The following is a 27,719-nucleotide window of genomic DNA, read 5'->3' on the forward strand; positions in this document are numbered from 1 at the left end:
TAAATAAAGGACCAACTAATTGTTTTTAATGAAAATTCAATACTGCTCCAGCAGCTGGAGTTTCACTTCTTTATATTGTGTACTCGTATAACACATTATAACGTCGTCATTCGGATTGCTGTTAACATTCGACAAGCATTTCTAAGCTTCGATTAACTATGTTGCCTCATGCCAATAAAAATATCGTGGCTGTGACACAAGCTCTATACATTGTCCACACAACCTTCACAATCTTCAATATGACCCTTTTTATTTAAGGGCAAATTATTGCCAAACTTTGAATACACAAAATGACCCGGATCAATTTCATACGACTATCTGGCGTAGGAACTTCTTAAACTGCTACATCGTACTTCGTTCCTCAATATTCGCGTTGAAATTCGCTTTTTTTCTCACAGTTCAAATTATAAAATCATAAAAAAGAAAATGTTGAATCTGATAATCAATTTGTTTGATCACAAAAAATGCTTTAACATTGTAACGACATTTTTTCCAGTATTAGAAGTTTTCTTTAGAAAATGCGAAGCCAAATTTTGCAGCGGCTTCTTTGACAGTTTTTCCAAGTGCAGGTGCTCCGCAGAAAAAGACCTTGACCTTTCCCTTGTTCTCGTCTTTGATGGCTTTGAATATCTTTAAAGACAAGAAACAGCAAAATAATTGATGATTATGTTTATCAGTGAACGATGATTTCTTGTTAGGGATATCACGGTTAAGACGATGATGTAATTCCGTTATGTTAACACTGATATTAAAGTTTTCCCATTTTTACCATATAATTATTGTGAACACCATCCCCCAAATATCGTCAGCAATCGCTTAAATTTGTTTCTAACGTCTAACGGTGACTTTGTCTGCTGCTAAATAAATTGTATATTACAAATAAGTTTCATAGTCCATTTTCTATTGAACAAATCGTCAATATATAATTTGATATACACTTGATGTTAATTTGATATACACTTGATGTGACTATTACACACATGGCAAAATAACAGCGAAGAGAGGAAACTACATGCAGTCGCACATAAAAGCAGATACCCTGCGACAGCTGTGTTCAGTCTTTTTCCATATGGAGTGTAATGTATTATCATTATTATAACTTATACACAATACTTACTTTATTCCAGTTTGGCCGACCGGGCTCTGTTTTAGTTCGAAGCCCCGTGATCAAATCTCTGTGGCTTTTCTCATACATAAGATCCAGCGCGATCTACGAAAAGCAATTCATATGAAAATATTTATCAGCAATTCTTAAACAGCCGCACAAGTTTTGCAACGTGTGGATTCATTTAAAAAACGATAAAGTGATTATGCATATGATTCACCCTTATTAATTCTCACAAAAGCGATGGAGGCCGTCACGACAACGACTTTGATTATATATTTATCATTTATTTACATTTGGTTATCAGTATTGGTAAATGGTTAAGTCTTTATGTCATTTTAACTTGACTGATCATATATGCAGAATATAATGCCGACGTTATATCAATTAGCTGGGCTGGCAAAACGTGTTCTTGACTATTTTTACCTGTAGCCCGATCCCTTTCATATCAGTTTTCTTCTGCGCCGCGGTCATGTACATGTGCATCTGGATGCAGTTCTCCAGAGGCCCATGATGATCGCTCTGCTCCATCTCTATCTGGTTCAGTAGAGTAAGGAACCACTCGAAGCTTTTCTGGTCTCTATTTATCCATACAAAGTCCACCTGAAAATCACAGGACCCTGTCACAAAAGCCTTGAGCAATGGCGATCATAATGTATGGAATTTGACTGCAGACATATGGGAGAAGATATGAAACTTATACTAGATGCAACAACGCGAATCATGGTCCATGGAGTTTTACCACAATATATAAGGATTTAGAAAAGGTACACCCAACTGACTTACACTTTTTATGGGACTTGACGTTAACAAACTGTACCTACATTTTCCGTCATAAGCATTAGAAACGAGACCCGAATGATATGGATGAACTATAAATGTACCTTTTTCAAGTTCATGTCCATCTCCTCCTCTTCTATTGGGTACCACACGTGGTCGCAGTTCGGACACGTCTGTTTCAATGCGGTGAACCTACAAGTAAAACAATCTTAACTAACACGCACTAGCATCACATTTTTGGAACGTCAATACGGGTTATTAAAGTTAAATATTGTTTAACATCTGAATAATCTAAAACGACCTCGATAATATATTGCGTCAAGTATCGCTTATTTAATAACCGGAATTTTCCCGTCAAAATAAAGTTAATATGCAATACCATTGGCGCTTTAATACTTATTTTGGAAGATACTTTCGCGGCAACCAAATAATGGAATGTTGTGTTATGAAAGTTATGTTCTTGCGTATTCAGCGCTCACGACCTAAGCCCACATGAAATGATAATGCGTGTGGATTGCATATATATATATGTCACTTTTCTTACTATGATTCAAAGTAATCACCGTCACAGATGTCTATGAAGGACACAAACTACACAAATGCATGCAAACTAAAATGCATTCCACAACAGTTTAACTACAAAACACATAAGACCACATCCATGACATACTTGTTCTAAGATACAATAATACTATTCCATGGAGAAAACACGACGGCCAAGTATGTTAACTGAAACTTACAAAAATCGAGAGGTTGCAATCAACAGATTGACAAATAAAAACTTACCATACGTTGTCCATATTTGGTTTAGCCAGAATCATAACAACAACCTTGCTTAAATTATTGAACTAAGAGAAAAACATTCAAACCATTAAAAGCCACACTTCTAAACATTGAAAAAAAAACAAAGTTACAGACACTAAATAACATTTTACCGACCAAAATCCATTTTTTTACCGACCAAAATCCATTTTTTACGAAACTTGATAAATAGGCTGAAGTAGGCTTACATATAACGTTGTTGAACGTTCCTTTACAAGATCCTTTCATTCATATAATTGAACATAGGTATGTAGTTGAGTAAAACTAACAAATACAATGTTAAACATGACGTTGAATACATACCTGTACCAGACACTCTGGAGGATTGATGCCATTGGCGTGACACCGATGCCAGCACCAATCAACACGGCGTGTTCCGTGTCAAAGACCTCTCTGGTTCCCGTGCCGTATGGACCGTCGATAAAGCACTGTAAAGATATACATAAATATAAATCATTAGAAGCGTATTGAATTTTTGAAAGAAAAACATGTAGGTGGTGTTCATGTTCCCCATATTGAAAACAAAACAATAAATTGAATAACGTACTAATTACAACCTAGTCTAATATAGATTTATATTACAACAAAAGTAGTCAGATCATGTTTGAAGCGGTATGGTTTGCGCATTTTCTTTATTTACCAGCCAAAGTTCTGTAGACTCTCTTACACGGAAGGGACGCTTTTGAACTTCATCGAGATCTAATTCATAAAATATTAGTAGATTAACTCTGAATTATTGCTTTTTTGGCCAATAAACAACGACAAAATATTAATGAAAGCAAACCGTATTTCCTTTCCAAAAGGTACCTTTATATATGTGATGTTAACGCTACATTGATATTTATTTGTGTATACGTCACAAAACATTCAATTCATGATTACCTAAACAAAACGTTTCTTGATAATGACGGATTTATGAGTTTTCTATTTGTTATAATGCTTGTCTATCGATATATGCACTCGGGGTAAATATTTTAAGTCTTACGTATAATAACTCTGATTCGGCGTTTATTTGCAAATACACAGCAATTCATTTAAACATAGTTTTTATACAAACCTTGACATTGACGACTTTATGCGTTTGCTTGGACGGTTTGCTGCTTGACTTTCGGGAGGCTCTCGATTTTCTCGCCTCACTCTGGCGTGCATATGCCTGAAAGTGTTTTTTTTTATTGACTTAAAGAGTAAAATAAAAATAAAATGGAAGTTGTGCTTTAAAGCAGACCGTACAAATACATTACATCAATTAGCATTTAGAACTTTATAAGAACGTATGTATGAATCATTTAGGTCCATATTAATATACACGTAATGTAAAAATAAAATTAGTTTAAACGTATTTATTCATTTCGTAATCATACAATTCAATACATTGTTGCAAAGTAAGAAATGGATTAGAAAACAAGCGTAAAGCTTATATTAATTCATTTCCATGATGGAGTTGACTCATATATGTTTAGCATTTTGGCGTCCACAAGAACATGGATGCGCTCACGTTATTGTTATGATTGTGATTGGATCGGGATCAAAGTTAAAACGGAATCATGGTAGTGTGGATAGATATCATACACACGAAATGGACAGTTAATTAAGAAGGTACTGAGGCGTAGTGTCACAGAGGCCTCTACCAGGGTCGGGTCAGCGTCCACAGCAGCATCGTTCTACGAGTCAAATCGTTTAGTTGCTTCAATAAACTGCTGGACAAGAAGAAATAATATAGTGTTTTCTTGATAGGTTAAATGTTCATCACCATTAAGAAGGTTATTTACGGTTGTTGCGCATGGGAGATTAGTAAAAAACACGTTGTCGTATGTGCTGATACCTTGGGCAGTGAAGCAAGAAGTTTGACGGAGTTTCAACGGCACCACATATGCAATCCGGTGAAGAAGTAATGTTTCTACGATGGAGATCGTAGTTCAAGGAGCTATAGCCAAGTCGCAGACGAGAATGATAGATTTGTAATTTTCTATCACCAACGTTGAATAATGGACACGACTTTGTTGGACATTGAGTGATTTTTCTCTTAAATTCAAGAAGTGAATTAGAGTTTCTGACGTCTGGAGAAAGATTGTTCCAGTGGCGGATGGCGGAAGGAAGGAAGGAGTTAGAATACAGTTGAGTATTTACGTAAACTGGAGGTATGCCATTTTGGGATCGGAGGTTATAGGCCTGTAATGTGCGAACTGGGATCAGGTTGCATAGATAGAAGGGTGCAATATTGTTATGCATATTGTATATTTGCATCATACTATGTTTCTTTCTTCGTTGGGAGAGTGATTCCCAGTTTAGGTCGTTTAGAAGGCGGTCGATGTTGCAATATTTTGTAGCATCTGTCACGATCCTTGCTGCTTCAACTTGAACTGATTCAATGTCTTTTTCTAGAGCTGCAGAACAGTTGTCCCAAATGATGTCGCCATACTCAAGAAGTGGTCTTATAAAGATGATGTTCATCTTTTCAAGATTTGACCTTGTCAGCGTATATTTCAGGCTTCGAAGTATATCGATTCTCTGCCAGGCTTTTGTAAGGATAAATGATATGTGGGAAGACGACTTGTCATCCTCAGAAAGGACCAAGCCTAGGTGGGTGTAAGTTTTGACTTGGGCAATCGAAGTTTGTTCCATTAAAGGTGGTGGATGAGTAGGTTTGATTCGTTTTTTCGAGAAGAGCATACATTCGGTTTTTGAAGGATTAAATGAGACCAGCCATGAATTGGACCATGAGATTACGCGAGACAAGTCAAGATTTAAAGTGACAGCAGCTGAGGCTTGGTCTTCAACAATTATGTATAGACTGGTGTAGTCGGCGAATAGACGCATGTTTGCCTGGATGTCTGTAACTATGTCGTTCATGTAGAGTAGAAAGAGGAGTGGACCAAGTATGGACCCCTGCGGGACACCAGCTTCAACTGTAGTCCAACAGGAAGAAGAGTTGCAAATGACGACACGCTGCTTTCGGTCTGATAAATAAGACCTGAACCAATTTATAAGGTTACCTTGAATGCCTGCTGCTGATAGCCACACTCTGTCAAAGGCTTTGGAAATATCACAGAAAACGGCTCGAACCTCTTTGCCTTCGTCAATAGCTTTAAGGATATCGTTGTATAAAAAGGTCAGCTGGTTGACCGTGGAATCACCTTTCATGAAACCTGACTGGAATTGTGTGATTTGATTATTGGAGATGAGAGTGGGACACACAGTTCATGAATTCCCTCTTTGATGAGTCTAGGGCTTATCAAGTCGGGTCCACAAGCCTTTGAACGATCAATGAGCGTCGCTGCGTCGCGGGCATCCTGTGCTGATATTTGAATATCTGAGAGGACGTTATTGGTGATTGAGTTAATTTCCGGGATCGTGTGTGCTGTCATCTACAGTTGATTGCTTAGTGAAGAAATTGTTTAGGAGATCAGCTTTCTCTGCGTTTGTTGATGCTTCTGTGCCGTTGTCTATAAGCGTTAGAATAGTGGTGGAGGACTGTTTATTTGAAAGCTGTTTGACCATTTTAAACCAGCTCTTAGTGTCGATATTATCAGAGTTTATTTTGGAGATAAGTTTTTCATGGTATGTTCTTTTAGTGTCTGTGATGACTTTCGTTGTTTCATTACGGGATTTACGGAATTGAGCCAATGCTGCGTGTGTATTTAGTCGTTTTGCTTTTTGGCAAGAGCGGGTACGTTTTCTGATCAGCAGGCGAACTTCGTTGGTCATCCAGGGTACGTCTTCCGGTCTAATAGTTATTACCTTATTTGGAATGCTGTCAGATGCAGCAGAAAAGATATTGTCAGCTACCTTATCAGCCAAGCTATTAAGATCTGGCTCGTTGATAATCGAGTTCCAGTTAATTGATTTGATATTGTTTCTAAATTTTGTGTAGTCGCCTTCGTTGTATAACCAGATGCGACGCTTGTAAGTTGGAGGCTTAGGTTTTACAAAGTTAAGAACAACGACTACTGGACAATGAAAGCGAATACTATTAGGAACAAAAGGGTCAGTAACGAAGCTTGAGAGCACCTGTGAAGGATTTTTTATAAAGACGAGATTAATTAAGAAAGACGAGTGTTCAGTAAAGTGTGTCGGGGTGGTTATGAGTTGTACAGTGTTGTAGGAGTCCATAAGGTTTGTTAGTATGTTGGACTGATTGGTTAAAAGGTTAAAATTGAAGTCGCCAATAACTAGGATGTTGTCAAACTGTCCATCAAATGCCTGGTCGAGACTCTGCTCCATGTTTAGCCATTGTGTATAATTAGAGTCTGGTGGACGATAAATTCAATAAAATTATTAACTAAATACTTAAGAAGTAAGAGCGATTGGAACTTATATCTGCACAAGGTGAACCACACCAGGGTGTCAACACTCATGGGGGAAAACGATAAAATAAAGACTTAAAAAACATAAAAATCTACGCAAATCTACTTTATTACATTTGACTAATTGACAGATAATTTACGCATATGGGCTACTAAACAAAATGAATTTCGTAAAGAAATACTACTTTAACTTTGTATACCTTTTCTGCGAGATTCTGTTTACAAATGAAAAGAACAGTTAGTGGAACTCACCTTAATATATGTAAATAACACTGCTTACAAAATATCACGCGTAAAGCATGATCCACAAATTTATGTTTCATTTGTATTTCATGACAACCAAAACTACTCAAAAATGCAAATTTATAGTTTTTTTTTATTTGAGACTTAAAATAGAAATATTTTAAGAAAATTCAAAGTACTCATGTCAATTAAATAATGTTTCAGTCATACATGGACATATTTGACTAACAATTAATCATGTTTAACATCCAATTTGATAGCTTGAAACTCTTTTTACACTGTGATTGTTCAAAATGTAGATTAAAATAATCAACAATCTTCACGTACAACGCTTTTTCAGAAAAACTGCATCAATATATTTACCTAAAATATAACAGTAAGGATTAGCGCTAATTGTTAATACCTTACATGCCCAGTGTGTGTTTTTTTTTCGGCGATGTACTTTTTTTAAAATAGCCGATACGCGGCGATAAATAGACAATACATGATATTAAAAGATGAATAAAGAGTTATCACCACCTGATAAAAATGGTATCTGCACAATTATTATTATTTTGCGAGCCAAAAAGAAACCACTTCAGTAGGTTCTTTTTTATTATTTCCTTTATCAACTTTTCCAGGAGATTTAGTCCAAAATTTAATATTTAACATCTGTCCATATAATACAATCAACTTTGTAAAAAAGCTCGTAAAAAGACACAATACAATGCTTATTTCTTAAGTTTCATCAGCGATCCTTAAAAAATCATTTATTTTAAGTTTGTTTCTGTTAAGTAATATATATTTTTGGTTGCTGGTGTTGAAACATGTTCTACTATACGGTCTTTAAGTGTCTGAGATATCCAATGCTTCTGGATCAGATACGTTTAAACAGTAAAGTAAAGTAGCTTTAACGAAGCCCCCGACGGGCAATTGTACAAAATGTATCTGATTCTAAATGCAAAAGCACACACAAGAAAACTGCATTTTTAACATCTCGATGGTCTTTAAACGATTAGATATTATAACTAACTTACTTGTAACCATGTATGAATAATACATCTCGTACTGTGTTGTAATAATATTAATAATATATTATAATATTTCCAATATATATATATATATATATATATATATATATATATATATATATATATATATATATATATATATATATATATCGATATAATTTGATACCCGAACCCTTCGTATATTCTCATTCTTAACAATGACATGTAAACGATAATGACAATAAAAAAGCAATGACAGTATAGCATTTCTATCTTGCGACATCTGCTATGCTGCATTTTGATTGCTACTGATGCGCGGATGTGAACGCAATGTAACCATGGCCAAACACATCGTGCAAACGATATTTTATCATGTAACGTTACACATGACCATATCACAAAACATGACAATGATCGCATAAAACAGCAGCTGTCTGAATAACAAAAAAATATTTGATTAATGTAATATTATCATAATTGACATATCCATGTTTATAGGCAATCCACACGGATTGTCAAGACTTAAATAGCTCGGTTACCGCCAACAAATTAAGAAGGTCCTAACAAATATTTAAGAATTGCGAATTTTCCCTTAAAAAAGGCTGTTTACAAATAAGGGCGCGAATTCGCACTTACGGCATTTATACATACATAAATTAACATGGTCTTTTATTGCAATCACCGTTATTTCCTTTAAATCATGTGACAGCACGTGGATCTTTCATATTAAGAGCAAAATGCATAATTTATTATCATAGTCTAGATAGCCGAGATATTAAGGGGTTAGAATTACGGCGTTACAGTAGTGTTTATTTTGCTGAACGATCACATTTAAAATCGTGTATATCAAGTATTGTTTATACATGTAATCAAATTCAAGATTGGTTTTAATATGTATGTTAGACCTTAATTTACCTGTCGTGTGTGCATGGCAAATTTTGCAAACTTCGAATATATATTTTAAAGATATTTCCTTTTTTGTGTTTCGCTCTAACAATTTTCCTTGTCTGTGTTCCTTAAGTTATCCTATTGAAGCTTCAAAGCGTCAACGACGCCGGAATCACAATTTTCGAAATCGTTTTTTTGAGTTTTGACGGAATGTTTTACCGCCTAAATATGCACTTTTCAAATATTAAAGAACACAATGGAAAACACCATACGAACTGAACACGGAAGGTTATTTTGCTCAGTTTAGTTATCAAAGAACCTGTAAATTTTCTGTACGTACTAACGAATATTATTTAACAATCCACAGGGCTCCACTTACTTGTTCTATTTTTACAAACTTCTTGGATGTACCTCCTGCAATAAACAACGTAAGATATTTCATGGTGGGGCTATGTTTAGGAAACAAGTCAAACTTACAACATCATTCATTTACGTTTTAACGTTTTAAGTGTATTGTGTATAGTGCTGATTCTTATAAAACATGTAGGGTAAACTAGGTTGGTGTTGAATACAATGAATTTATTCAGCGAGGCGTAGAATATATAAACCACGAGTATTCTATTTATCCCATAATTTAAAGGAGGGTATAATTTACATTGAATATATTGGATGGCGGTGTTATTTATATAGTCTGTGCATGAAGATGAGAACAATACATAAGTGAATGTTAGAAAACATGTTACAAATACCCTGTTTAATGATAATGTAATATTAATTAGTGTGTAATATAAGGACTAGTATATTGAAGAGTGCAAAATATGAATTGCTAGTTTATTTGTTATACATTGCAACTTTTTTTAACCAATACAGAAATATTGGAAATACATAATTATTGTCTAAATAATCTATTTAATATATTGATACTCTAGCTATCGTCATGTTTCATACAATAAGAAAAATACGTACGTACATTTTTGAGTCAATAGCAGAGTATCACAAAAATAGATAATGTAGAAAATAGAATAATTAAACGGCCATTCACAAAAAAACGTTTTATTTATAATTAAAATAAAGATAAAACAAATATTAATACTGCGTCTGACGGCGGTTTGATCTGCATTTTGTGCGGCATTAACGTCGTGCTTGTCGAAGTATTCATACAGCTTCCGTGTCCAATGTCCTGCTGATCGCACGTGCAACCATATGTGACCTGAAAGGTATCCCCCAAAATTAATTAATACAGTAATCAAGTGTGATGCAGGAAGGTCCAATCCAGCCCTCACACAAAAAGCATAAAATGTTAGCCTTATTAAGCAAACAATAAATACATAGAAAACCACATGTGACCGGAACTTATCTTACCCATTATCAAGTTATGAGCATATAATTAAGCTTTTTAAATCGAAACAATTCTCACGAAACTAACAAAATTGATTTAGCCTTAGTAAATCTGCTCAAACCAAATGAGAACCAACAATCAATTGAAGGTTTAAACCTCACCTTGGCCCACAATTATTCACATAACATATTAAAGTAAAGAAAAGTTTACCTTATAACATTATATTTTACTGTGAAACTTATAGAAATCTTTCGATAACAGGTTGTCTGCATTTTTCTTTGTTTTAAGTACTGTTACCTTCCATTTCAGGTGCCGAGCTGATGGTAAAAGGGTGCCACTCGTACGTTGCTATTTCCGGTATCTGTATGAAAATGTAGTCCCCCGGGCGAAACCGGAAGTTGGTCGGCCGGGTGATAACAAGATGAGTGACCTGACACAAAATATAAACATTTATAGCATTTAAATGATGTAAAATTGATTTGAATAGGAGCATAACGATTATGCAAGTAGAGATGATTATTGTGAAGTTAATAACGACGATGACGACGGCGATGATGATGTTACGATGACAAATTGGTGATAACGACGATGGTGTTCTTGACGATGGTGTTAATTATCATGATGATGATGTTGTACATGATAATACTAATTATTTTAGTGGAGTTGTTACAAACTGCTTCGTGAAGAGGAGAAGCTGGTCAAATACTTACACCGGAAGGCAGTAAGTTCACTTCTTCGATGTAGGTATCTCCGAAACGCGCCATCTTTATCAGTTTGGACCTAGAAACTTTCTCCAAAAGGAAGAGTACACCGGGGCCAACAATGAACATCCAGAATCGCTTGCAGTGTAAAATGAGTAGAATCCAGAATGGGACGTACAACATGTGCGTCCAGTAAAATACCTAGACAAATACAATCAGTTACATCACTTAGAGCACAAACTAAATATGTTACATAGACCAATACAATATAGTTGTATCACTTAAAGCACCGGTTAAATATTTAGAACGATACAATATAGTAATATAGTTACATCACTTCAAGCACCAGTAAAATATATAGAACAATAAAATACCACTTTAAATGCCAGTTAAATATGTACAACAATACAATAAAGTTATATCACTTAAAACACCAGTTAAATATGTAGTACAATACAATATAGTTATTTCAAATAAAGCACCAATAAAATAAAAAAAAAAGCAAATTAGTTATTTGTCTTTAAGCGCCAGTAAAATACACAGAACAATTCAAAAGTGTTATATCACGTAAAGCAGCCAGTAAAATACTTAAATACATGTACATGAATTGTTTGACATGTCGAATGTTTCAGCGAAGTTTGTGTTATTCACCTTAAGTGAAAAGAGGTAGGAGAGAGAAGATCGGGGATGAACCAGCTGGTAATCGACATTTGTGCACCTCATAACGGGGAATAGAAGTGCTGTCAGTTTATTACGGCGAAATGAACTTTCGTGGGTATGTAAAAGTGTGCTTATTCGTTGTATCTTTTTTATATAATTATTACAATGAGTTCATCGTTAAGCGGACCTCTCAAAAAATAGCTTTATACGGAACAAATATTGGTTTCATTTTCTTACCTGGAAATGACCGCTGCGTCTTACGAACGGATGAGAACAGATGACGATGACTATCAAGATGACCATTAGAATCCATCCAGTAATATAGGCCCAGCCCTCGACCAACCCAAGGCCGAGAACTGTGGTGAACAACACCTCCCAAGTTTGGGTCTCATTCGCAGCGTTACCAACCGTCAAAACCACTGAAGTATACGATACGCGCGGTGTTTTAGTAATTGACCGGTTGCAAGCACATAACAACAGTAAAGTTAGTCATATGTGAAGTGAACTAAAATCAGGATCGGATTTTGCGGTGTATATTCAGAAAATATGCTGTATGGGTTATAAGGGGACAAACGATGGTTGTGAAGAAATAGCGCGCTTGCAAACAATTTACTGCGATATCCTTGGTCATCACAACTGTAAGAGTATTCGAAAAAGGGTCGGTCTCGATTAACTACTATTCGATTTGTTCCTTCATGTTATATCCTTATCTTGGAATACATAACTTAAAGTTAACTTTTCTATGAATTTCTTAAGAAAACGGTCGCTTGCATAACTTTAATTTTGATTTCGCTTGAAATAATGGTTGAAATGACAACTTTTGTCTAATCCTTGTACGATAACAACCTATTTGAAATTGGAAGAAACGAACACACAGAACAGACAACAAAAGACACTAGGGACGCCATATTGATATAAGAAAGAAAACATACCAGCATTGCCAATATGTGCCAACATGTGTTCCACCGCAAAGAACGCTATGGCGAAGGCAGTCATCTTATGGAAGAGAATATGCTGGTCGAACGGAAGCACTTGGCATAGTTTTGTCATGCGCAGAAAGGTGATACACTTGCGTAGCATCAGTACGAGTACCCAGGCACAGTTGAAGTTCAGGCATAAGCCCCCACCTCTCGCAAGCTACAAGTTATACATTATTATAAAATTAGAGGGTCATTGTTTTACAGTTTATTTTATTTTTTGTTTATATATTGGAGTGATTAATATTGCGAGTAGGTTATGTTGCCTAACGGCGGATATGGAAAGTGAAATAAGGACAATTAACTCGTCAAGCACCACTTGCACGGTTCGAATTTTTATAAATCTGATACTGACAAAAATTACGTATTGAAAATAAGCAAATGCCAATAATTTCATCAGGATGTGATTAGATTTCGTGTAGATCGCAGTTCTCGTGAACCGACCAGACATTCTTGATAACGGATGCCGATGCTACCGAAAGAATAAACACCTATTAGTAGCCGTTTTTCGCAACACTACTTGACAAAACCATCTCGACTTAACAATGTTCTATAATTATCTTATTCGTTTTATTCTATGGCCCATTAGTTTAAAAACTCGTAGTTAAAGGAATTAATTTTTCAATACAGTATACTAACCATAAGCCAGACGTTATATGCGCGATACTGGTACATCGCCATGGCGAAGAGGACCGCATTGAGAATCCAAAACAACCAAAAGTAGATGACTTTACGTAGGTTGTTCTTGCAGTAGTCAGCTGTGAAGTACCGGAAGCGACTTTTACCATCGTTCTTTTTGTCTGGGGGTCGCAGCCATTGTGCGGCACTAAAAAGAAAAGACGCTTACACAAGTGTAAATAACATTTGAATGGGCCGGTTTGTAGGAAAACCGGTCTTAACGCATGTGCATAACAAATATGACTAGCTTTTTAGTCCACACAAGCTGATTTAGGCCTAATCTTTCCAACTAGTCTGGGTATTCATTAACCAGAAATTTTCATTCTTTTTCATGAATGAATTGTGTCTTCCCTGATTAGTCTGCGCGGATTGCAAAAGCATATCTGGGGCGATACTTTACGCACATGCGTTAAGTCTGATTATGCCACAGCTCTGCTTAAATTAGTGTGCCATTTTATCCAACACATTTTTTAGGCAGCGTGTTTTGCGCTTTACTATTGTATACAATAGAAGAAGTTCAGTTTGCTAATGAGTGTTTGCCATCTCAGAATATTTTCTTTTCTAAGCCAAACACGGGTGCGTCTTTTAATATTTTAAGGAATATTTGTGTCGGTGTATTATCGTGTTTAATTTTTAACTTGCTTCTGCAGCGTTATTTACTTCCATTGTAGCAGAATTTTATATCGATAACGATACAACGAACATTTATTGTGAGTTCTATTTGTTTATTATGCGATAAAAAACCCACAACACAGCAGGGAGTCAAATGAAATTGTATATATTCAATTGTCTTGTTATACACCATGAGTGTTGGATAGTAACAATTATATCGCGCCTATATTATATAACTCTAAATCATTGTTAATGTTTAAGTAAGCAACGATCAATCGGCATTCAAGCGAAATATGTATTGCCTGAATCTTTCCAAATGCATTTAGCAATCATGAATCCATTGTATTTTAAATTTAAGTATATGAAGTCGAAATTTAGTTATAATAAGCAGAGTCAAGCCAAGAAGCAATCAATTTTTATTTCTTTATGCTGCCTACCTGATTGTTAGGTTCTCTATAACGCCCGGATGTTTCTCCAACTCATTTCGGAGCTCCTCAAACGTGATCGTACCAGACTCATCTTCGTCCGCGGTGTCAAATAGAGCGTCCGTAAGATCTGCTAAGTTTTCATCAGTCAGTGAAAGCGAGCTTTCCTCCATGCACGCCTTGAGTACGTTCATTAATTCATCACGGTCTATGCTACCGCTTCCTGTTGAAACAAATCCAGAAATGTTGGTTGTAGACGCGTGTTGGAAGTTATGCACGGCCGTTAATGACGCGCACCACCTCGTTTTTGAGATGCATTATAAATTAGCCAATGCTTCTTCCGAGGAGGCGCTCAGGTCCGGATGTTTTGAAATTTCATGGATAATTTTACAAGGTGATCAGGATGTTTATGTTGTTTTTCAACATATTTCACCTTTAAAAAAAACGGACAATGTAGTACGATTCAGCGAAGGTTAATTCATCCAAAAATGTACAGAAAAATACATTCTCAACCCATTAAAAACGTGAGAACCTTTATAAGTTGTGGCAAGGTGGAGTTTAAAAAAGCATTTCGATGAGTTTGTCCTGTGTGACGAGAAAATTTCCACCCAAATTTCAAATCGCTAACGGCATCAAACGATTGTGAACAACATACATTAGATGCTGCATGCACAAAATATTGGCTTCTTGCCGACGTAGTAGATAATTTTGCATATTCCAACAGAGATGGAGCCAATGCTTAGGAGATGGCGCTACTGATAGGAGGTGGCGCCAATGCAGGATGTATCAATTTACAGTCGTATCATAATGACATCACATACATTTGATAGATAATGTTATTTGTTTTGTTTTTTTCAACGTACATACTAAGGCCAAAATCTTTACAGAACATAAACACAATCTATAATAAATAAGATGTAGTTTTTTATATAATATATATAAGTGATCAACTCAATTAAAACGTCACCAACATTAATAAAACATATTGTAAGATATATACCAAAATTTGTAATATTAAATAAAACCAATAACTAAATGTTCAACACTATAAAAATAATTCATCGACAGCAATATTTGTATACAATATGATAATTCGCGAAATAAAAATAAGATAATACTTCTTCTTGAAACGATGATTTGTGGCCCTTAATCCGAATGCTTAATTTACTAAAAGGCCAAGGTCAAAGAATCTTAATTAGGCTCATATATGTTGTTTTTCCCACTATCAACTCAAAACATGAATATATCTCGGTTAACTTTTTTGTATAATACATATTAAATGTTGTTATCTTGCAAAGACAAACTACTTTATCTAATTAAATAACGCGCGCGACACAAATGTGCTGAAGTAGTCAACTTACAAAAAAAATAATGTATGTCCTATAAAAATAATAGAAACCATGACATAAAATGTTTCACTTTAAAAAAGCTATAAATTTGGATTGGCGCCACATTCTTATCTGAGCGCCACCTCCTTGGCATTGGCTTCATCTCTTTTTGCAAAATGTAATTTTATGTATTAGATGTTGTTGTGCAAGCATTAACTTGTACAGCAATCGTTTTATTTAATGAGCGATTCAATTTGCTGGGAATTTTCTCGTCACACTGGCAAAAGACATCGATTTGCTTCTACGAATTCTGCTATGCCACAAATTATTAAGGTCCTTACGTTTCCAAATGGGTTATGATTGTATGTTTCTGTAACATTTTTAGATGAATTTAGAATCGCTGAATCGCACTATATATATATATATATATGGGTCGATTTTTAAAAATACTGCGAAAGGTATTGAAAAACATATTAAACCTAATCAACGTATAAAATAATCCGTTAAATTTCAAAACATCCGGATCTGAGCGCCACCTCGGAAGTAGCATTGGCTCATTTATCAAGTATGCATCTAAAAAAAGAGGTGGTGCGCGCGATAAACGGTCGTGTTATGGTAGTTCTTGATTTCATTGTAGTATCGTTAGTCGTGGTGGTGGTAGTGGATGTGAAAGTGTTGATAGTGGTGTTGTGTTTTCGTGTTGGTAGTGGTGGTGGCGGCGGTGATGTTGTGTGTGGTGGTGGTTGTAGTAGTGATATTAGTGTTGTTATTTGTGGTGGTGGTTTTGTTGGTGTTGGTTCTGTTTGTGTTGGTGGCGGTAATGTCGGTGGTGGTGGTAATTTTGTGTTGGTGGTGGTAATGTTTTTGGTCGGACTAGTCGTGGAAGTTGTGGAGAAAGTGATGATAGTAGATATTTTGGTAGTAGTAGTAATAGGTTTTGTGTCCGTGTTGGAGATAGTTGGATGGTTTTAGCAGTCAGTGTGGTGGTAGAGAAATTAGTGGTGGTAATAGTCATAAACGTGATAGTGATGATGGAGGCTAAGGTGGAATGATTGATAAAGGTCACTGTGGTTGAAGAAATGACTGGTGGCGGTGACGATAATAACTGTGACAGGTTCGGTGGTAGTATCAGTAGTTGTAGCGTTTAAAAGGTTTAAAATTGCTAGTTATAACGTACCATCGGCATCGTAGACGTCAAAAAGGAACTGCAGTTTCTGCGCAGGAGTGCCCTTCAGGAGCATGCGCATTCCGGTCACCAACTCCTCCGGTTTGATGTCGCCACTTCCGTCCAAATCGAAAAGCTCGAAAAACCGTTCCGCAAAGAACGACTGGAATAATAAACATTAAAAAGAATGTTTTCTAAGTGAAATGTGTTGAAAATATCTTATGAATACTAACAATGGATGTCTTCAAGTTGGTATATAATGCTAGGGCGTCGGTAATATGGCTTCAGGAAATGCTTCAGGAAATGCTCCCCCCCCCCCAAAAAAAAAAGGCATATTATCATTCTGTAAAAACATAACGGCGCATAATCCATACATTATAAAATGTGCCACATCCAATTATTATGTCAATTTTACCCTTTCAATTATCAGAAAAATGAGATGGCATCCCCAGACTCAACGACCTTAGTGGCATTAACGTGCTGAGAACCATGGAAACAATATTTTTCAAAGTTGGTCTTTCATTTTGAGTCGTTTGTATTTTGAAAAAAACAACACTTTTTTTTAGAAGTTTGATTTGTGAAAAGGCTTACGGAAACATGCTATAAAGATTGAAATAGGATTTACTTTTCTGAGTCCAAGAGCCTTTTGAAATTCTTGTTGGTCTATTTGACCGTCATCTCCTGCGAATTCCTTGAATTTACACTCAAGTCCGTTCAGCCATTTTGCATCTTCGTCGCTGTTTTTTTTTTCAAAATAAAAATGATGTAAAGTTTTAACAACAGTAAAATAAACCTAATGTAGCGAAGTAACACATACAAATAAATAAATAAATGATCTATAATTAAAAGTAAAATATACATTTATAGCAAATAATATAATACAGAAAGCAGCATAAGTTTTAAGAATAAATGAAGGATAAATTCGTCATCATAAATTTAAATGTATTTTAACTGTTAACCTTAAAAAATCATAACGTTCTCCAATAAGTAATTGATTATGTAGAAATGCAAAACAATACACAACACTATAAATATTATACCACAATTATTTTTCGCGGTAACATCGCCAACACAATAGAGTAGATAGGCCAGCTGAACAGATCCTTACATTGAATCTTATGTAACAAAAACATAATTCTAGTTAAAAAACAATCTATACTGTATTATTCAAAATAATTTAAGGAATAATTTTCAAACAAACTTAATATAAAAATGTACGATTATTGTACCGGGGCAATTTTAAGAAGTTCGGGTAACTGAACAAGGTGTATTTTTACGCCATATGATGCACAAATACGCCAAGCATTTAAACATAGCACAAATACGCCAAACAGCTAATTCTAGCGCAAATACGCCAAACAGCTAAATATAGCACAAATACAAAATGAAGCTTTAGAAAATAGATATAGAAAATACACGCCAAGTAGATAAATTTTGGGCTGTCCTCTTAGCGAAACGGTTTGTTCACGCAAGACTTGGAAGGACAAATCAGTTGTTTGTTTCCATTAACCCGATCGACCATTTGTTGTGTGAAGAACCTTTACTTGTTTTCTTAGTTGGAGTTTTTGTTTAAGTCTATCGCACTCATAAAATAACTGATAAACTTCAATAAGTGTAAGAATCAATTCGAAATAGATATTTGCTAGATTTCTGGCCATGAATATCTTTATAAAAGTGGGAAATAACTCCTGTATCATACACAAGTTAACGGGAAAAAACAACTGGTGCTGACATGCCTACCCTAACCTTGGCGATGTTAGGGGCCAATGATTGGCTTGTTTATTGTGCTTAAAATACAGATGTAATAAAGATGTTCTAAAAATATCACAAGGATGAAGCTCCAGTGTATAAGATATATTGTTTACGATCTTGTCGGTTGTAGTAGTGAAACAAAGAGCTTTAAAAGCCATACAGTTAAAAATGTCTTAGTAAATAAAAGATACATGTATTCTAATGCAAGCACAAATTACGTAAGCGCTATTGAGTATACAGCAAATGTTTCATGATTTGGCGTTAGATACATGTTTTCTATGTGATATTAATGCAATTTAATTGAAAATTGTTTGGTTGTGCAGAATCTGCGGCTTAAATTATGTCCGTCTGGGTGCATTAGCAGAATTTCCAAGCAGGTAGTTAAAAAAGAACCTTGCATCACACTTTTGTGATGATGATTTATTAAAAAAAAAGTGCCTGTTTAAAGATGTGATGTTGTGTTTCTAGGTACTCATCGCTTAACTCGAGTTTAAAAATCAAAAACGGACATTTTAAGAGAATGAAATCAAGTATTTATTGCGATAACAAATACAGGGACGTGTCCTGTAAACATGTTTGAAAGGTATTTGTGTGTTGAAGACATTGGATGTTCATCTACTGACTACGATTTTAGACCTTTTTTGTAGTGTAAAATATTGTTTTAAATTTAATAATAATAATAATAATGACGATGATGTTGTTGTTGTTGTGGTTGATGTTGATGATGATGATTTGTGAAGACTCCCTATGCTTTATAATCCGATTCCATTCACTATCTCGTGGCTTGTGCTATTATCACATTTGTCAAACTTGCATGATATGCCATAACACAAACCACACGACTTAAGCATGGTATTTGCAAAAAAAACAAGCGTAATAATCCGTTTGGAATAATTAGACATGTGTACAACACAGCTGAATGCATTTTATCACTTTATCAATATAGACAGATACACTTCTGAGTCACTTATTTGGATGAAATTATAACCACAATTGATGGTAAATTCTAGAAAGCAAGCATATTTTGCACCTGTAATCAACACATACCAATGATGCTTTATCTGTTTAAGGTCTTGAAATATTGATAAGCGAGACTTTTGTTGCATTATTGCGTTAGTAGTTGAGTTAGTAGTTGTAATATTTGATATGATTGAGTGAAAGTTAATAGAGTGCCAATTAAAAAGGCAAGAAAGCATTTCGGTTATATAGCAACACACAACACATGACATCACTATTATACACGACATCGAATGTGTAACCTACGTCATCGGTCCCATCTGCATATACATAAGTTTTCTTCCTTTTATTCGTTCTTCGGAAAAATTTAAGGAACTTCGTAAATAACTGAAGAACATAACAATCATAACCTATACAAGAAACGTAAAACTCATAATTATAAAACCAAAAGTGAAAATAAATACAATTAGACAGAATCAAATGTTAAATAATAATAGTACAAATAGACTATCACGCTTGTCCAGTGGTCTGTGAACTATGTAAGCTACAGTAATTTTCCGTCAAACATCGTAGCGTCAATGTATGACATTGACACCTCTTCCTATGTGAAGTAAACAATTTACTAGTATTCGAAGTATAACTATGGAAAGCCTTTTAGTAGTAGTAATAGTAGTAGTAGTAGTAGTAGTAGTAGTAGTAGAAGTAGTAGTAGTAGTAGTAGTAGTAGTAGTAGTAGTAGTAGTAGTAGTAGTAGTAGTAGTAGTAGTAGTAGTAGTAGTAGTAGTAGTAGTAGTAGTAGTAGTAGTGTAGTAGTAGTAGTAGTAGTAGTAGTAGTAGTAGTAGTAGTATAGTAGTAGTTGTAGTAGTAGTAGTAGTAGTAGTAGTAGTAGTAGTAGTAGTAGTAGTAGTAGTAGTAGTAGTAGTATAAGTAGCAGTAGTAGCAGCAGCAGCAGCAGCAGCAGTAATAGTAGTAGTAGTAGTAGTAGTAGTAGTAGTAGTAGTAGTAGTAGTAGTAGTAGTAGTAGTAGTAGTAGTAGTAGTAGTAGTAGTAGTAGTAGTAGTAGTAGTAGTAGTAGTAGTAGTGTAGTAGTAGTAGTAGTAGTAGTAGTAGTAGTAGTAGTAGTAGTAGTAGTAGTAGTAGTAGTAGTAGTAGTAGTAGTAGTAGTAGTAGTAGTAGTAGTAGTAGTAGTAGTAGTAGTAGTAGTAGTAGTAGTAGTAGTAGTAGTAGTAGTAGTAGTAGTAGTAGTAGTAGTAGTAGTAGTAGTAGTAGTAGTAGTAGTAGTAGTAGTAGTAGTAGTAGTAGTAGTAGTAGTAGTAGTAGTAGTAGTAGTAGTAGTAGTAGTAGTAGTAGTAGTAGTAGTAGTAGTAGTAGTAGTAGTAGTAGTAGTAGTAGTAGTAGTAGTAGTAGTAGTAGTAGTAGTAGTAGTAGTAGTAGTAGTAGTAGTAGTAGTAGTAGTAGTAGTAGTAGTAGTAGTAGTAGTAGTAGTAGTAGTAGTAGTAGTAGTAGTAGTAGTAGTAGTAGTAGTAGTAGTAGTAGTAGTAGTAGTAGTAGTAGTAGTAGTAGTAGTAGTAGTAGAAGTAGCAATTTTGGACGTTCCCTCATGATAGGATGAACAAGTAAGAAAAACAACTATGTTTCTTTTCCCTAAATCTATACGTGTTTCTCTTAATGAATTTGCATGTCAATTTTACTAAACAAGGACTGACAAATAACAAACCTTTTAAGTTTATGCTCGAAACGTTTGTTGTGTAATGTCAAAACTTTCGAGGTCGAAGGGTGGATGAATCTTTTTCTATTTTTGGGGGGTTGAGAACTTAAAATGTCAAAAAATTGTACGGTCAATTGTATTTAAACTTGAATTATCGATGAAGAAAACCATAACACCAAGAAATAAGTGAAGAAAGAAGAGAACATCAAAATGTCGTATTAAAGTGCTAATACCTTAATTTAAACCCCTGTTCTATATGTTTTATTTAATCAAAAAGGGTCATCGAAGACACTGTCTTTTATGGGCGCACCAAAACACTTATACACAAATAACCAGAACGTAATATACATAAAATACTATACATAATATTTAAAACGTTGCACTTATAAATACAAGTACGTTAGTAAAACAAGTAATAAGTTATAATACAAACAAACAACACCACCTTAATCTGTGAACAAATCCCTTAAATCAGTAGTAAAATGGCATTTTTAAAAATAAGAATATTCGAATAAGTCCCGACAAAAGAAAGTAGACAATTTAATGGTTGTACTCACTCCTCGTCCAACGGAGGAGGGTTTTCTGCCTTACGGAGACTATCGACAACCGTACCAGGCCTTCGCCTTGCTAACGGGCGCAAAAGTACGGCCGAGTCCTGTTGGCACAACGTCGTTTTATCTTTCTATAAATAGAATCGAAAACGAGAGACTCTATGTAAATTTTAATGTAGTGGCATTTATCGGCTAATTAACAACGATTTTAGGCTCTAGACATGTTATCAACGGATTTTAGATTTTCATAACAAATATAAACACAAACTGATAAAGCGATATTATGCGCATTTTTCACTGTTGCATTGATCTGAAAAACAATTAACAGGTCAACAGAGTTAGTTAAAATGTGGTAACTGACCAATAATCTGCAACTCATCTTGCTACCAGTTGTTTATAAAAAATATATTACATTCGATATTTTACATGACATTACAGTCCTCTAAGCCGAGCGGAACTGTGTTTTTATTAGGATCGGAGTTAGTGTTCCTGAGTCGTATGAACGAATCTGCACTAAAACTAAATGTAAATTCACATCGTACATGCATGATCAGTTGTCAAACGAAAGTACGGTTGATATTCATGTGCATTATTTTTCTCTTTCCGTGATATCGTTTTAGTATGTTGATGCTGCATTAACAAATATAAGTGTATATGAAGTGAAAACATAAAAAATAAACAACGGTGGCGATAGACTGCTATTAACTAATAAATACTATTAGAAGCGCATAATATCACTTCAACTAATGTATAAAATACGTTATACTATGAGCCGAGCAACCATAAGCTATCATTTGGTTGGTAAGCAACATTATCATTTAAAAAAAACGCTTTACTACGATATTAAAGAGGAATCTGCTTATCAAAAGTATCCCAGTAGACAATGCAATTTTTTATTAGAACAAGTATATAGTGACATAAACTATGCATTCTGATCTAAGGAAGTGTATAGTAAATTTTGATATACATTAGTAACGGTAAAGTCCTTGCTTTTAATGGCTAGGCATCTTGAATTAATTGACATCAACTTGTGGATATATTAACTCTCGATTGCTTTGCTTTATTGCGGACGCTGTGCAAGAAAGTAGTTGGTATAACTCAATATAACTAGCCGCTGCGTGTTCAACCTGCCATTCATTCGAGCATTCTAATCCCCCACCGGTTATAATCTGGGGAATTTCATCCTTAAATACACTTCGCATAATGTGCTCCGATATGCTATAATAAGTTACGCAATATGATATGAGCAATCATATTCACAGGGTATAAACCAATTGCATCCAGGATGTTGCGATGTGATTGCCATGGCGTAACGGCAATATTTACATACCGCTCAATGGATTAATACTGCAAAAAAAGTAAATAAACTCTGTACTTTAGATGTCGTAGAGAATTACGTTTCCCCTGAGAACGTATAAATCCGCTTCGAAGAAGTTGTTGTTTATGAAAATATTGAAAATCACCGAAGAAAACTGGAAAACACATGTTGCTCTATGCCAAAATATCCTTTTTGTCTAAAATCTGTTTCGAAAATCTGTTTCGAAATATAGATATTTTTGTGTGTAATATATTGCAATTGAATACAAATAACTGTTATGATACATATAATCTATCGGCATTTTGAATATACTAAGATATTGATTAAAATAAACAAGATGGTTTTTAAAATGACCGTATCATATATTGCAGTGATGCTGTATCATTGATTGAGATTACACTATATGCATTCTGTATCAAATATTGCGATAAATCTATGCAGATTTTGTATCATTTATTGTGATAAACAATACTTGATTAAGTGTTGTATTTTGTCTGTTTTAGGCACAATGGAAGAATTCCAATGCATTTACTGTGATTTTTCAACAACCGTTTACGGACACACAATTAATCACTGCACATCAAAACATGAAAGAATAAAACTTATTCCAGATACATCTTCGTTACAACTCATGTCCAGCACATTGTTATTGCTGTCCTTTGGTTGGCTAATAGGGGGCATGTTTTTACTCAGGTCAGGTGGTGTTTCAGCAGAGATAGTTTTCATAGGGGTTGACGTGCAATTTACCGTAGCAAAACTACCGTCCAAGCAAAAAACTTCTATTGAAACGTCCGCCATGTTTCTGTAAAATATCAATAAATTAGTTCTATATTAATGTCTCCCAAGAAATGCAGAGAGTTCATATAAATTACCAAAATAATCATTACTATCACTCCCATCATGATGATGATCATCATCGTTATCATCAATAAAGTTGGTATCATTAGCAACAGCAACACCACCAGCAGCAGCATAAACTGTTCGTACTGGCAATCTGTGTTAAATAACGTATGACCTGGAAGAGAAACAAGAGACGATATTTTCTTCAACTTTATAATAAAAGGGTAACCTTGATTTGGGATGATTTAGAATTCAACTTTATAATGAATGGGTAACCTTGATTTTGTATGATTTAGAATTTGCATTATTTTTCCAAAACATAGGCACATGTATATAATGTACACTCACGTGTGCGAATTACTGAAATCCCGTACGTATTACTATAAGCCATGCAACAGTGGCTATATCATGAATGCGTATTAATATAGAACGAAGTTTCAGCTAAAATAAATTTGAAATAAATAACGGACAGAAATACCTGCAAATTATATTCCTTAAACCGAAAAGAGTATTACACAATTTCCACAGTCTCTTCACTTTTATTAACCAACACTTGTGCATGCATGTGTGTGCCCGCTATCTTTTTATAGATAACACATTCTAACGTTGTTTCTTACCAAGACTAACCGCCAGTGTTAAACATAGGTAATCAATGAAGTGAATGAAACGGTTTCGTAGGTGTACATTTAGGAGAACGAAATATTGACATGTTAACTTCAATCACATATTGAAAATCTCAATAATTGATACATAATAATCGCTATAATCATACAAATGATTGATTCCGTTTATGCAATAATTGATATAGAAGTAGAAGCACACGTGTGTAGTATTAAATGCATATATATGATGTAAGAAATAATCCAAAAAAATACGTAATAAAGATCCAATGATTCTTAATCTAACATCTGATGTATAAATAGTTCTTGTTATTTGTTGAAACGCAAGTACAACAAAGATTTTAAAACTAGATCATGACAATTTGACGAGATGTTCGATGATCAGTAACGCATTTCATCCCTATTTCAATATATACAGAACAGAACAGAACAGATAATTTATTAAGACTTGCACATAGTACATCGTCTTCATAATATGTGTACATAAGATACAAAAGGTCTTGTTTCAACATGGTATTGACAATGTTAGCAATACATGTTTGATCTTATATATTCAAATAACTCAATTTAAGTAACAATATACATTTATAAAGTAGTAAGTAAAGGGGATGTTATGTAGTATGTTCAAATAACTAAATTTCTATAACAGTATACATTTATAAAGAAATAAGCAATGGGCATGAACACAACGACTATTGTGATCCTTCGACAATATTAAAAAGATTTTTTCTGAGAAACATAGCTTCTTTGATGTATAGGGAAATTTGATAAGATCTTCTCTTTTACACGATTTCATAAGTTCTAATAATTTAAATACAGATGGATTTGTATGATATTTCGCTTTGATGTATTTTTTCTAACTGTTGTGGAACTTGAACAAACAAGTACAAAGTGGTATTCGTCTTCGATGTCCCTTGTGTTACAGCAAAGGCAATACCTTTCTTCTCGCGGGATTCGATTTCTACCGAACCTCCCGGTTTGTATCCTTAAAGGATGTACAAAGAAATAAAATCGTAATCTTCTGTGTATAATATCTAGATATATTTCGTATTCAAAATTTAGTTTATATTCCTTATATAACATCAAAACTGGACTTTGTAACGATTTAAACCACTCTTGTTTAAAACAATCAATAACTCTATTCTTGAATTCACATAAAAACGTTTTTTTCATTTATACAAGCGTAGTTTTCGAAAACAAAAGTAAAACCATAATCATTCAAAAGTTTCTTTATATTTGTTACCCAGTTTTTATAACCTTTCTGACAATCTCTAAGTGCATCATAATAAACTGTGCGTAAAATAATGTTGTCACTATTCACCACTTTTTACCAATATTTCAACAATCGTACATATCTTTGAACATACAGCGGAAATCTACCAAGTTCACCTGCTGTACAAGTATTACTCCTAACCTGCAATATCCGTTTTCAAAACTTAAGATGAATGCGCTCAATTTCTTTTGACTTTGTATAGCCCCATATTTCACAAGAATAATTGATTATAGGGGAGAGAATTGCGTCAAATAATTGACATAGAGTTTTAGGCTTAAAATCAAACTGTTGACAATGAAACAATAACAGGTTTAAAGCTTTTAAGGATTTACCAATGATATGTTCAATGTTTAGACCAAAATGTCCAGCATAGTAAAATACACATCCTTAATAGTTAAAATCATTGACCACCTCGATGGGTTGGCTATTGTAGGTCCAAGTTTCCGAAGGGAGCAGTACTCCACGTTTCCGAAACACCATAAGCTTAGTTTTAGAAGTATTAGCTTGTAGGCCCCATGTATCACAGTATGTGTACAAACAATCTAGATGGGCTTGTATTTCTTCCGGAGTTTAACCTACAATAGCCATATCATCTGCAAATAAAAATAAAATCAAAACAATCTCATCAATATGTAAGCCAGACTGTATGTCACTTTGCAAAAATAATTCAAGGTCTTCAACGAAAAGAGAAAATAGGAGAGGCGACATTACCTCCCCTTGACGAAAACCAACAGCGTCATTGAAATAGTCTGAATAGTTAGAACACGATCTAACACACGATTTTACTTTTTCGTACATGTCTTTTATGATTCTGAGTATTTTACCGTCTATACTTTGTTTATATAATTTTAACCAAATGCGTTACAAACTATGGAATCAAAACAGTTCATCATGTCCACGTAAATGATATACAATCTTTAATTCTCGTTCAAAAATTAATTTACTAACGAATGAAGAATAAATATGGCGTCAACAGTCCAGCGCCCTTTTTGAAATCCGAAATAGTATTACGGCCGGCACAGTATTTTTCGAGCCTCTTATTAAGTATTAAAGTGGCAAATAATTTTGACATACAGCTGACTAACGTTATACCACGGTAATTATTGACATCGTCTTTACTTCCCTTTTTATGGAGCGGGATTATAACACCTTCCCTCGATTTTTCTGGATAACAGCCAGAGTTTAAAATGCTGTTAAAAATATCACATTAGTGAGATGCTAATTTATCTATGCATTCAATAAAATACTCGTATAGCAAACAATCGCTGTTAGGCGATTTGTTTCGTTTTAACGATTTAACAGAACCGCGTATTTCATTAACTGATATTGGCTCATCGAGTTCAGAATAAGTGCTGATAAATTCATCAAAGCCATGGGTAGCACAAAAACTATCTGCTTCTGTATTGTTACATTCCGATAAACCTTGACTTAGATAATAAAAATACTCTTTAAATTCATCTACAGTTATATTATTACCAACATGTATAGATATTAATTAAAAATATTTCCAAAAATCTTTAGGTTTCGATCTCTTTAATTTTTCAATCTTTTGCGTTTTTAATTTAATAAACGTGTTCTTACTTTTCTTAACAACAGTTTTATATGTAGCCTTGCATTGAATTAAAAACAATCTATTTTCACTCGACTTATCGTCGTTAAAACGATTAAGCGCTTGTAAGTATG

The 27,719-nt window shown here is 34.5% G+C and overlaps 1 protein-coding gene across 3 annotated transcripts in view; it reads right to left on the reverse strand.

Moving 5' to 3' along the window:
* Window positions 1–233: 233 nt before the first annotated feature.
* The window catches only part of LOC127865651 (NADPH oxidase 5-like), an 83,409-nt gene continuing 55,923 nt past the window's right edge, over window positions 234–27,719 (reverse strand). The window contains exons 1-19 of one of the 3 annotated variants that reach the window (XM_052405560.1): window positions 24,622–24,690; window positions 21,992–22,116; window positions 20,032–20,112; window positions 17,642–17,753; window positions 17,029–17,179; window positions 14,536–14,746; window positions 13,448–13,634; window positions 12,764–12,968; window positions 12,069–12,250; window positions 11,181–11,372; window positions 10,768–10,900; window positions 10,225–10,341; window positions 9,511–9,545; window positions 3,765–3,860; window positions 3,011–3,135; window positions 1,990–2,077; window positions 1,532–1,708; window positions 1,118–1,210; window positions 234–630 (exon numbers count right to left, since the gene is read on the reverse strand). In XM_052405560.1, coding sequence (XP_052261520.1) covers window positions 499–630; window positions 1,118–1,210; window positions 1,532–1,708; window positions 1,990–2,077; window positions 3,011–3,135; window positions 3,765–3,860; window positions 9,511–9,545; window positions 10,225–10,341; window positions 10,768–10,900; window positions 11,181–11,372; window positions 12,069–12,250; window positions 12,764–12,968; window positions 13,448–13,634; window positions 14,536–14,746; window positions 17,029–17,179; window positions 17,642–17,753; window positions 20,032–20,057 — 2,262 coding nt within the window. In that variant the 5' untranslated portion in view covers window positions 20,058–20,112; window positions 21,992–22,116; window positions 24,622–24,690 and the 3' untranslated portion in view covers window positions 234–498. Of the gene's footprint in view, window positions 631–1,117; window positions 1,211–1,531; window positions 1,709–1,989; window positions 2,078–3,010; window positions 3,136–3,764; window positions 3,861–9,510; window positions 9,546–10,224; window positions 10,342–10,767; window positions 10,901–11,180; window positions 11,373–12,068; window positions 12,251–12,763; window positions 12,969–13,447; window positions 13,635–14,535; window positions 14,747–17,028; window positions 17,180–17,641; window positions 17,754–20,031; window positions 20,113–21,991; window positions 22,117–24,621; window positions 24,691–27,719 lie in introns of those variants that run through there. The other 2 variants (XM_052405559.1, XM_052405558.1) reach the window with 2 other exon arrangements.

This window comes from Dreissena polymorpha, chromosome 2 (genome assembly GCF_020536995.1).
Source record: "Dreissena polymorpha isolate Duluth1 chromosome 2, UMN_Dpol_1.0, whole genome shotgun sequence".
Lineage (NCBI taxonomy): Eukaryota > Metazoa > Mollusca > Bivalvia > Myida > Dreissenidae > Dreissena > Dreissena polymorpha.